At 46.2% G+C, this 12712-nt stretch overlaps 1 protein-coding gene across 3 annotated transcripts in view; it reads left to right on the plus strand.

Annotated features, from left to right (window-relative positions):
• SLC44A2 (solute carrier family 44 member 2 (CTL2 blood group)) overlaps nucleotides 1-12712 on the plus strand; it is a 64065-nt gene that overhangs the window by 37721 nt on the left and 13632 nt on the right. For all 3 annotated transcript variants that reach the window (XM_081845075.1, XM_081845077.1, XM_081845076.1), the window contains exons 9-17: nucleotides 1822-1905; nucleotides 2696-2808; nucleotides 4229-4360; nucleotides 4749-4848; nucleotides 5576-5668; nucleotides 5840-5924; nucleotides 8152-8414; nucleotides 9434-9528; nucleotides 12492-12595. In XM_081845075.1, coding sequence (XP_081701201.1) covers nucleotides 1822-1905; nucleotides 2696-2808; nucleotides 4229-4360; nucleotides 4749-4848; nucleotides 5576-5668; nucleotides 5840-5924; nucleotides 8152-8414; nucleotides 9434-9528; nucleotides 12492-12595 — 1069 coding nt within the window. The remainder of the gene's footprint in view (nucleotides 1-1821; nucleotides 1906-2695; nucleotides 2809-4228; nucleotides 4361-4748; nucleotides 4849-5575; nucleotides 5669-5839; nucleotides 5925-8151; nucleotides 8415-9433; nucleotides 9529-12491; nucleotides 12596-12712) is intronic.

Here is a 12712-nt window from a genome sequence, read left to right on the forward strand (position 1 = left end):
CGCAGTAATTTGTAGCTTTCTTGCTCTAGTTCTTTTCATCACAGGTGGCAGAAACTGGGACATTAGATAAACAAGGGTTGTGTTGAGACAACAGATGGGACTGGCGGGGATTGTAGAGGAAAAGGTGGGGTATGTGCTGAGAAGACCCCCATCTGACTACTCCTCTAATCTGTTAGGGGAAATCACATGCCATCTTCCACCTTAAAAAGGTAAAGGTAAAGGACCCCTGACCGTTAGGTCCAGTTGTGGACAGCTCTGGGGTTGTGCTCTCATCTCGCTCTATAGGCCGAGGGAGCCGGCGTTTGTCCGCAGACAGTTTTTCCGGGTCATGTGGCCAGCATGACTAAGCCGCTTCTGGCAAAACCTATTTATGTGCCTTCAAACTGCTAGGTTGGCAGGAGCTGGGACTGAGCAATGGGAGCTCACCCCGTCGCAGGGATTCGAACCGCTGACCTTCTGATCAGCAAGCCCAAGAGGCTCAGTGGTTTAGACCACAGCGCCTCCCATGTCCCACCTTACCCTGGCCAAAAAAAGGTTCCACTTCTTCCAGGAGACTTGCTATATTCCGTGTTCTCTGGCAGCTACAAGGATTTTCCAATTCCTTTTCTGGTATGCTGCCAAAGTCCTTCTGGACAGCATGATGAAAATGCTTCTCAGGCCTTGAGATATAGAACCTTAAATGTGCTGCATATATGGAACTGCCCTCTGCTTGTCAACCATCCTTCTCCCCATGCAAAAGGAAATCCTGTGCTCACAATTGTTGAGACTCTCAGTAGCCCTAACCCAGCAGAAGTGAAGTTCCTGCAGTGTCAGTGAGCAGTTAGTGCTCTACCTAACACCAGACTCTGTAGCTTTCTTATCTTAAATAAAGCTCCCTGTATGTATCTGTCAGGGAACTGCCATCGGAGCCAGAGGCGGAGGGAAGGCTCCAGAGCGATGCCGGAGAGGGTCCCAGCAGGGAGAGAGGCAGCCCATCTGCTGGGGAAGGAAATCAGTGTAACACCAGGGGTGAAGGGGGGCAGATGGGGGAATCGGAGAGAAGGCTCCAGGACTCTTCACCGGAGACCAGCGGGGAGAGCACGGGTACTCCGCTGCCCACACCCTCCCTGCGCAGAAGACTTCCGCGCAGGGAGAGTAGGAGGAGACTTGGCGTCAAAGAACTTCTTTGCTGGAAGAAGTTTAAGAAACGCCCACTGACGGATTCTGCCAGCGACTGAGACAGCCACGAGTGCAAGGCTGTCCAGAGAGAAAGGGTTCAACCAGGCAACCTAGCCAGGAGTGGCGGCAACTTACGCACGAGCAACCCCCTTAGAACCATTACAGTATCCAAATACAATTCAAAGTGTTAGTGCTGAACTTTAAAGCTCTAAATGGCCTTGGCCCAATATACCTGAAGGAGCGTCTCCACCAATGCCAGATTTACATATAAGCTAAACAAGCTACAGTCATACCTTGGGTTACGAATGCTGTGGGTTGCGCGTTTTTGGGTTCCTGACTGCACTGAACCCAGAAGTACCAGAATGGATTACCGGTACTTCCGGGTTTTGGCGCGCGCGCATACGCAGAAGTACAAAATGATGTCATGTGCAGAAGTGCCGAATTGCGTCATGTGTGTGCGCAGACGCAGCACTTCAGGCTGCGAACGCTGCGGGTTGCGAACGTGCCTCCCGCACGGATCACATTTGCAACCCGAGGTATGTCTGTATAGCTTAGGGCCACACTTTGTTGGGGTCCCCCCAAAAAAATTAAAGGAAAAAAAACTTGGATGTGCATTTCTTCACCTTTCCTGTGCTTCTCACTTCTTCTTACTTTGAATTCCAGAAAAGCAAATGTGGTTCTAGAGGCGAGACAAGTGGCTATGAAGATCTTTGAAGATTACACTGTTTCCTGGTACTGGATAATAATGTGAGCAGAGAACGGAATAGTCCAGCTAAGGGTGGAATGAGAAGTCTAATGGGAGTAGCAAAAAGGAAGCTCTGGCTCTGTTCCAAAGGCAAAGGACCTTTCAGACTTACAGGCCATCTTAGAAGTTTTTCAAGTTCTGGATGTCCAGCTGAGCATTTCACCATTGTGAAAACCTGTGTCTTCTGTATTTCCCCCTTGAAAGTAGTGAAAAGGAACACCACAAGAGTCCTTATGGGCCACTTGGCACTTTTCTCCATTATTAAAGATGGATATATTGAACTGAGACTTGCAACCAGAGGGTTTTTTCATGATTGGTTCAAAACACTGTATCAGATTCAGTCCCACACCCTTCTTTCTCTCTCTCTCTCTCTCTCTCTCTCTATGTATGTATTTGTGTGTATAATATATCACATCACTGTTCCAATGGATTAAGGGGAACAGTCTCAGAGCTGCTTATATGGCGTATCAAAGGTCCTCAGACCATTCTCTGGGATTCCTACGCCTTTTTTGCCCATTCTTATCTCTTTGGTTTCCTGGTCTCTGCAGTTCTTTTCCTGTCAACAACCTTCTTGCTAATGGTTCATAGTCCCTTTTGTCAGCTTTTTATGACCCATAATGAACTTAAATTCCCTTGATATAATTTGCACTGTTCACCTTCATTCTGCTACTGATTCGTTTACCCCAAGTAGTTAAAATGTTTGTGCAAAGCAGCATCTTCACCCAGTAGCTTGTGAGTCGCTTGGTAGTTCAAGAACGTCTTGAGAAATCCCTTGTTGTCTTCTATCTGCAGAGGTCTGGTGATTTCCATGGTTGTCAGTCTCATCTTTATTGTCCTGCTCCGGTTCCTAGCAGGGATCATGGTCTGGGTGATGATTGTGCTGGTGATCCTGGTGCTTGGATATGGTGAGTTTGGTTAAGCCCAGGGATCTGGGCAGGTGGGCTGGATGCCTACTGGAATAAATAATAATAATAATAATATTTTATTACTTATACCTCACTTCTCTGACTGGGTTGCCCATTCTGGGCGGCTTCCAAGAAATTAAAACATCAAACACAGTAAAACATCAAACATCAAAAGCTTCTCTATATAGGATTGCCTTTATATAATTGTTTTCTTGACACCTGATGGGAGGGCATTCCACAGGATGGGTGCCACTACTGAGAAGGCTCTCTGCCAGTTTCCCTGTAACTTCACTTCTCACAGTGAAGGAACTGTCATAAGACCCTCAGAGCTAGACCTCAGTGTCTGGGCTGAACGATGGGAGTGGAGACACTCCTTCAGGTATACATTCTCACTAATGGTCTATCTCAGCACCATATGCTTCCTTCCACCCACTTTTGGTGGTGAAACGTCTCCCTTTCCACTTGTGGCAGGTGACACAGCTTGCTTACTGTCACTCAGGTGAGCCTTGCTAGACCTCACTTTGGGAATCCCCTTACTTGTGACTTTGCTCGTTGGTGCTAGAACTGGGCCTGGGGTAATGGCATTGTTTTGGATCTTTGCCTCAGTTTAGGGGATGCTCTGAATGACCTCTATAGATCTTGCTGTGCAAATTATAAAATTGTTTCCTCTGTGAATCCAGGGAAGGTGAGCTGAGGATCAAGTAGAAGTTAGGAAGTTTGATGTAGCACCGGTCACTTCTACAGTAGCCTCTTCAGTTATCCTTCCTGTCCCCTTAAATAGTTATTTTTATTTTTTATGTTGCTCTTAGAAGTAATTCATGTCTTGAGGAAGAGGAAGGGAAAGTTGCCCAGGTGAACAACTTAGTTGTAGTTGTAAAAGATTGCAACAGAGTCTGTAATTTCTGAATAGATGATAAACCTGTCCCTGTTGCAAGTTAATTGGTCCTTCTAATTCTGTGTTAGAATATCACTTTGGAAGACCGTGCTCTTTACGTTATATTCAGACTGTTGACATATTTCCCCTCTCTGCATGTAAGTAGCATCTGGTTTTCACAGAATGTGTGTGGACATGATGTCATTAAGCAGTTAATAAATGATTATTATTATCATTTAACTCCCCCTCTACCCGCAACCTGGCTCCTTGAACTGAACTGATCTAAATCCTTTTCAAACTCTGAATAATTCTCATGAACTGTTGCAACAGAATTGAATGCAGGAAGTCAGGTAAAGCCTTGAGGACAAGCCTGGACTGCTCCTTCCCTAAACCTTTGATATGGCAGGCACTTCTGAACTTGCTCCCCCATTGGTACGCTTTGCACTCTGGTGTTTAACAGCAGGACAGCTTTCAACCATTTGGTATGTTGGAAGTATTAAGCCAAGGCAATGGGCAACCATGTTCACTGCTGCTTTCATCTTGCAGGAATCTTTCATTGCTACATGGAATATGCCCAGCTGAAAGGACAGGCTGGTTCTGATGTTTCCCTGAAAGAACTTGGGTTCCAGACAGATCTCCGTGTCTACCTCCATCTGAAGCAAACCTGGCTGGCCTTCAGTAAGTCTTCTGCTCAGCTCAGCACTTCATAATGAGTGTGTCTCTTTGTTAGCCATGCCCTCCTATGTGTAGATGAAAGACCAGGAGAAGGAGAAGGACTTCCTCAGGCCTCTGTGCAGACTCAGGGATGGGAAGTCTGTGTAGCCATTGAGGAATTGTTGAGCTCAATCTTGCATCATCCCATGCTGGTTGAGGCTCATGCAAGTTGGAGTCCAACAACATCAGAAGAGCCAGATGATCCCTAAAAGTGACTTGCTCCAAGAACCATCCAGAGTCACTTGTTTGGTGTTTTACCCTGCTTTGTGGAATCAGAGCACAGGAGGGCTCAAGTTCCTCTCTCTTGTCTCTCTCTCTCTCCCACTTCACCTCTCTCTGTTTCCTTGCCCAGTGATCATCCTATGCATTGTGGAGGTTGTCATCATTTTACTGCTCATCTTCTTGCGCAAGAGGATTCTCATTGCCATTGCATTGATCAAGGAAGCCAGCAGGTGAGCCTGATGTGGCATGTGCCCAATAGATCGCCTTGCACGGGTGCTTTTATCTCCCCTCCCCGCCCCCCATCCCTAGTGTTTGCAGATATCCAAAGCAATTTGCTGTTCTGTCTGATTCTGCTGCTGGGAAATCTAGCGGGACTAGCCAACATCAAAGAGGCAAAAATAGACAGTTCCAGGGTTCATGGCAGCTACCTTCTAACTAGAAATACTGTACAGTCATACCTTGGATCCTGAACGCCCTGGAACCTGTCCATGTTGGCTCCTGAATGCTGCAAACCTGGAAGTGATTGTTCTGGTTTGAGAACGTTCTTTTGGAACCCGAATGTCCGACGGGGCTTCCGCGGCTTCTGATTGGTTTCAAGAGCCGCAATTTGGTTTTCGGACATTTTGGAAGTCGAATGGACTTTTGGAACAGATTCTGTTCGACTTACAAGGTACGACGGTAGTTGGTGTGAATGTCCATCTCAGACACAGCCTGACCCGCCACTCCCAGGGGATCGTTGGGTAATTGTTTCTAGTAGAAGTGTTTCAAGTAAAAGTGTGAGAGGAGAGTAGCTGCAGTGAATCGTCACTCCTAGAGGGGGATCTGATAACTCTTCTTGGTGGGACAGGAAGCCAGTCCACAGTGAAGGGAAATGTGACAGAGGGTCCTTGCTCTGCCTAGAGTTGGGGCCTCGAAACTGACTTGTGTACCTTTTCTTTCTCCTGTCCCCTCTGACAGAGCGATTGGTCACATCATGACATCCCTGCTGTTCCCTCTCTGCACTTTTTTCCTGGTGTGTCTCTGTATTGCTTATTGGGCCAGCACAGCTGTGTATCCTTACTCAGTCCCCCATCCCCGCCTCCCCTGCTCTCATGGGAGAATGGATTAAGGGGGTATGGTTGGATGGGAGGGATTCCAGGAAACTGCCCAGTGTTCCAAGTCTGCTTTCAAGCAGGCAAAAATGGGGCGTAAATTTCTGGAAAGCTCCTTGACTGCTCCCAGTTTCTTGTCTACCTCCAATGAAGCTGTCTACAAGGTGTTCAACGAGACAGAGTGCATTTACGCCAGAACGACCTGCAACCCAGAGGTAAGAAATCTGAAGTAGTCGCTAATGGAGTTTTCTTCATTGCATAATGGGCAAAAAAGGATGTGTCCAGAATTATTGTCGTGTTTTCTCCATGGGGCTTCTCTTGAAAGTTCAGCTGGGTGCAGAATGGAGCATTCTGCTTCCTGCTGGAATTGAGGCAGTGCTCCAGGAGTCACATTGCGGACTTGGCCCAAATACTCTGGAACAGGCATTCTTTCCCAAATGCTTCCTCCTCCCCTGCCGGACTGCTAAAAAATCTGCCGAGGGTCTTAATTATTTTTCTGACTATTGTAGCAATTGTAATGTGGTGTGCTGTGTGATCTTTAATTGTATTTGCATTGCTGCTTTTATTTCTTACAAATTAAGAAATCTCATAAACTTGATAATGAATTCAGATTGTAATACAGTAACATAAAGTACAGGAAATTAAAGAAGCAGTAAAAACACCATTAAAAATTGATACGAACGTTCACTCACAAATCCACAGATACTCTGCAGGTCACCTGAATAAAGCTTGCAGACCACAAGTCGGGAACTTCTGTTGAGTGGCCCATGGAGGCTGTGGGATCTCCCTTGCATCCTGATTCTGGGTGGAGGCACCTGGGAGAGGCATAAGTTCATTGGTTGTGTTTGTATATGAAATCAGCTGCTGCCTGCCCCCAACTTCCTGATCAGTTGTACATGCTACATATTGCCCCCTTTCACATTGTGGTTTTGCTTCCCTGTGTCCCCACCTCATCCCCACCAAACACCATGAAAGCTGTACAGTGAGAGTCTTCTCTCTGCTGGAGATTTGCCCATCCCTTTGAGGAGGTGGGAAATATGGCTTGACCCAATATCTCAGTTCCCCCTGCCTGCCCACCCCGTGGAGAACTGAAAAGGGAAGCCCCACATGACACGTTTGCAAGAATGACCTGACTTCATTTTTTCTGGCAGGGTCCCAACTCTAAAATAGGTAAAGGTAAAGGGACCCCTGACCATCAGTTCCAGTCGTGGCTGACTCTGGGGTTGTGGCACTCATCTCGCTTTTATTGGTCGAGGGTCATGCCAGCCTGACTAAGCTGATTCTGGCAAACCAGAGCAGCGCACGGAAACGCCGTTTACCTTCCCACCGGAGTGGTACCTATTTATCTGCTTGCACTTTGACGTGCTTTCAAACTGCTAGGTTGGCAGGAGCAGGGACTGAACAACGGGAGCTCACCCCATCGCGGGGATTCGAACCGCCGACCTTCTGATCGGCAAGTCCTAGGCTCTGTGGTTTAACCCACAGCGCCACCCTAACTCTAAAATACTGACCCACAATTTGGGGAGAGATTTCAAAATGTTAACATCACAAGCTGCAGCTTCCTCCCATCAACCTGCCCAGATCTAAGTACTCGTATCCATTTCTAAAGTAGAACATGATGCAAACAGAACTGCCGCACACCCTCATTCTCAAATGGGCGCCTTCACCCGGATAGGGTTCCCCAAGAAGACAACAACAAGAATCTGCTGACAGCATACAATTCAATCTGGCTGACCTGATCCAAAAACACACACACACCCCACTCACACACAAAAACAAATCTCATTACAGCCAACCAAAGACAGCCAACCATACCCTAGGCCACCCCCAAGCTCTCTCACCACCAAGGAAGTACAACAAGCAAAGAGTAAGAGAACCCACACAAGTGATGTTGACACAACCCCCCCCCCACACTAAGTAGAAGAATAGAAGCATTGTCACCCAACCCCACTCACCATTCCCTCCCCCCCTCTTTCCGCATCTTTTCTTCCCAACCTAACACTGTACAGTGGTGCCTTGCAAGACGAAATTAATCCGTTCCGCGAGTCTCTTCATCTAGCGGTTTTTTCGTCTTGCGAAGCACGGCTGTTAGCGGCTTAGCGGCTTTAAGAAAAAGGAAAAAAACTCTCAAGAACTCGCAAGACGTTTCATCTTGCGAAGCAAGCCCATAGGGAAATTCGTCTTGCCGAACGACTCAAAAAACGGAAAACTCTTTCGTCTTGCGAGTTTTTCATCTTGCGGGGCACCACTGTATGTAACACTAAGGTCTCACAAGAAATGAAACTGATCTGTAGAAAACACAACTTGAAAAAAGAGACAACGCATGTATTTTTGTAAACGTAAGAAATCCTTAATGAACATATATTCAAGTGGAATTCTGAAGGTGCCTGTCTGGCTCCCATAGCGATGAGAGTAACATCATTTTCTTCCTTCTTTTTTTAGACCTTCAATACTTCCAACGTCACCAAAGTGTGCCCAAGCGCTCGCTGCCTCTTTGCCTTCTACGGTGGCGAGAGCACCTACCACAAGTACCTCATCATCTTCCAGATCTACAATGTCTTTATGTTCTTCTGGCTGGCAAACTTTGTCATTGCCTTGGGCCAAGTCACGCTGGCCGGAGCCTTTGCCTCGTACTATTGGGCCTTTAAGAAACCAGATGACATGCCAGCCTTCCCTCTGTTCTCCTCCTTCGGCAGAGCACTCAGGTACCAAGACTGGAGTGGGCAGGAGAGTTGCAACATGTAATTCTAGACCTTCGGAAGTCCCTGCATCCGTGTTTCTCATGATTTGGGTCTCCGGTTGTTGTTGGACTACAACTCCCATCATGCCCTGGCCACTGGTCCTGCTGGCTAGGGATGATGGGAATTGTAGTCCAACAACAGCTGGAGACCCGAGTTTGAGAAACATTGCCCTGCACACTGCAGGACCAGGGAAGGATGCAGGGTTTGTTGGCTGAATGGGATCCTAGATAGACTAGGCAGGTTTCTGCACAGTGATTTCAGCTCAGTATTGGACTATCTGCACTCTGGGCTAGATAGGGCATCCAGACTGAAAAATGGTAGAGCATTCAAGTCATTGTGGTATAGAAAAGAGCTTTGATATCCTAGGAGCTGGCACACAGCAGAGGCTTGTTATTTCCAATTGCATACAGAAAGCAGAGCCTTGTTTACTACTTAACATCAGGGCTGGGCAACCTATGGCCCTTCAGATATTGTCAGGCTACAACTCCCATCATTTCTGGATATTGGCCATGCTGGCTGGGGCTAATGGGATTTGGAGTCCAACAACAACCTTATCTCTGGTTGACATCTTTATCTGAATCAGTATAATTTTGAGGCAGTTGATTTGCATGATCTGTGGAGAAGTCCCAGGGCAGAACAATATCATAGCGAGCTCCAGGAAGGTGCTTAGCATGGTTCCATGGCTGAAGGGGGCTTTGGTGATTTCTTCCCAGGAGGAGGTCAGATTCCGGGCAGAGGGAGCTTAAAGCCAGTTGGAGTAAATGAGCCTTAGAAGTAGGCCAGCAGCCCATAAGGATATGCTGCAAAGCCCAATATGGAAATTGGGGTTCAAAATGGAACTTGAGAAACTCAGGCCAGTGTACCTAGTAGCTAGACAAGCAGGCTCTCCTGTCCCACTGTGCAGGCTGATACAGCGTCCTTTGTCATAGTACACAAATGCTCTGAAGCCACAGCAAATACAATTTTTCTGCTCCCCCCAACAGGTATCACACTGGCTCACTAGCCTTCGGCTCCCTCATTCTTGCTATTGTCCAGGTCATTCGAGTCATGCTGGAATATTTGGATCACAGGCTAAAAGGTACTACGCAGGGGGAAGGATTTAGTATAGGAAGTGTGCTAGGAATGAGAGCCCACCTCTTTCCTTTGGCCACGCATCAGTAGGCTCAGTTGGCATGAAATCATTTTTCCATGTTTAGATTGGGAGATCTTTTTTTTATATATATATATATAAATTTTTATTGGATTTTCACATTTTATAAAGACACATACAAAACAAAGAAAAGCACACAAAAATACTTTCATAACCTTACTTTCCTAACCCTCTTTCCCTGACTTCCCCCCACCCCCCCCATACATCCCAGTTTCCAACTTTAATTCAGCAAGTTCTTATTCGTCTCCTTAAACCTATTCTTATCATGTTTAAACTTAATTCTTTTTGTTAGGCCCAATTTTATTATCCCATTCTCTTATATATATTAGATCCTTTTTCTAAGATCGATCAAGGTTCTTATACCATAAATTTCCCATTTTTTTTTTGTATTAAAATATAAATCAAAATTACAAAACCCAATAAACATAAAATTTTTAAATTCTGTTTTTCCCCCTCCCTCCCTGCCCAGGTATCTGTCCCTTCCCAAATAACTGTCCTCCCATGAAACTCCTAGCCCGGATTCCTCACATCAGAGGCCTTTAAATCTCTTTCAGTCTCTCTCTGTCTATTCTGTTGGTAGTCCTTTTTGTTGGTCTTCAGATCTCGAGGGGTGTCTGTCACAGTCACTTCAACTTCTCTCAGATCAAGCTTAATTGAAGAAACTTGCTGCCAAGGTTCGGCCAAAGGCCCCCCAAATTCAAAATCATCAAGGCCAGAAAAGAGGAGGAAGTCCCAGTTATGTTTCTTTGCTCTTTTGGCTTCCAATATTCCATAGTATCCGGCGACTTCCTCCTTTGCTTTTCTCCTCTCATAATTTCTAATCCAAAAGACTTCTTTGTTCCCTGACAGCATAAGTTCCTGTTCAAAAAATTTTATCTGTACTTCTTCCCCTCCAATCTCCTTTTCCACCAGCTCCAAATATATCTTTTCTGGTTCGGCTGCAGAGTCTTTCACAGACAGATCCTTAGTTCCATCAGCAGGGTTGCTTGTTTTAGAGATCAAGGTCGTGAGTTGTTTGTCCATAAGCATAGCCTGCTCTTGTAAGGTTCCCACGAGAAAAAAGGCTCTTTCTATTTCTGCTAGTAATTTTCCTTCTGCAGCCATTGTAATGTCACTAATTCCCCCTAGGGGGATTGCCATTGTTCAAAGTTCTTTACCAACAGTCTTTTACCCTGTTATTTACTTTGTTTCCAACCACTTCTAGTTAAATGTAACACCTTTAGACCAGAGAGATACAAAGTGATACAGTTCTTATCTTTATCCAACCGTTTGACAGCTCAATTGACAGCTGTCAAACTCTTGTTCTTTCACGCTAGGTTGATGCAGGACGCTCCCGGATCCAGGAGGGGGGGTACACAAAAGTTTTCAAAATTCGCCTCTTCCCTCCAGCACAACTTAAAAAGAAATAAAAACTTATTCTCACAAATTAATGGAATCTCTTGTCAGTCTCAAAAGACACAAGATTTTTTTCCGATCTTAGATTTTCGCTCCTTGCTTCAAATTGTCTGTATGTAGGGGGGTGCGGACTTCCCTTTAGCACATCCCCCCGTTCGTTCCAGATTAAAGATATAAATTTCTTTTAAAGTCCAAATTTCCTTTTACTCACGGGGTATTTGTTTCCAATCCAAATATCGGGAAGAAAGTTGACGCTCTCCGGCAATGGCTTGCGGCTTCACTCCACTGAAGTAGCGGTCTACTCCCAGCACCACGCCGCTCCTCGTACCCTCTCCGCAGCCTTTAAAAAGGCTCTTCGATTGTCGAGGAGGGCGCTTAAGGTGCCCACTGAGTCACCAAGTCCACAGGTATCAGCACCTGTGGTTTCTGAGGGTCCCCGCGTCGCCGGCGCGGCAAGACCCGTCTTCAGCGGAGCCGATTCCCTCCGGAGCTCGGAGGGAATCCGCCATTAGACCGATCGCGTCAACCCGGAAGTCTAGATTGGGAGATCTTCTCCCTTTCTCTCTCTTTCTCTGCCACCTAGCTAGACATCTTGGGGCTGTCTTTGGATTCTTGAGTCTCTCCTTTTGTATTCTTAAGAGGGATATTTTTTATGCTCTGGGGTGCTGTTGAAGGATGTGCCTGGCCCGAGAATACAGTTAAGCCTATGAGTTATAACTCCCAATCAGTAAAGTAAAAATTGTGCCAAGAAAACAAGCTATGGAAATAGTGTGAAAATTCTGCAGATGTCTCTTTCTGCAGTTTTCTCACATCTTTGTTATGCAGTCAGGGCTTGAAATTTTTGCAGATTTGGGGAATTTTTGCCAGGCAGTTGAGTAGTGGCAGCAGAATATCCCAGTACAGTCATACCTTGGTTTTCGAACAGCTTTGTTCTCGAACGTTTAGGCTTCCGAACACCACAAACCCAGAAGTGAGTGTTCTGGTTTGCGAACTATTTTTGGAAGCTTCCTGCAGCCAACCAGAAGCTGTGCTTTGGTTTCCGAATGTTCTGGAAGTCGAATGGACTTCCGGAACAGATTCTGTTCGACTTCCGAGGTACGACTGTATATTACAGGGTGGGGAAGAGGGAACTACAAATAGCTCCACAAACCAAGACAGCCCTGGCCCCTGAGCACTGCAGCTTCCCACCCCACCCCACTCACAGAGACAGATCCTTTGGTCCTGCAGATCTGGTGCACACACAGATCACTGGCATGCTGAGATTTCCCTATTATCTTGAATGATGCTTTCCACAGCACTCTGGACCAAGGGCATAACTCTTGAAGTTATCCCTTTTAAAAAGCTGTTCTTTTTAATAACAAAGGCTAGGATCCTTCAAGTGTTGAGGACAATTCCAGATTCTGTGCTTGTGAGCAACTGTGATTATGGGTTCCTTCCCAGTCTGACAAATAGATAATTTTTTCTCCTCCTCTTCCTTGTTGCTATCCTTGCATTAGCTGCCGACAACAAGTGTGCCAAGTTCTTCTTGACCTGTCTCAAATGCTGCTTCTGGTGCCTCGAGAAGTTCATCAAGTTCTTGAACAGGAATGCCTACATTATGGTGAGGAATCTGACCGTTCTCAGGGAATTCATCCAGAGTTGTAGATGCTCAGATGATCATGGGGATGACTACCAAACCAGTTAGCCAAGCTATTAGCAGGAGAGGCTATTAGATGCC

This window comes from Podarcis erhardii, assembly GCF_964252035.2.
Source record: "Podarcis erhardii genome assembly, chromosome: 17".
Classification (NCBI taxonomy): Eukaryota; Metazoa; Chordata; class Lepidosauria; order Squamata; family Lacertidae; genus Podarcis; species Podarcis erhardii.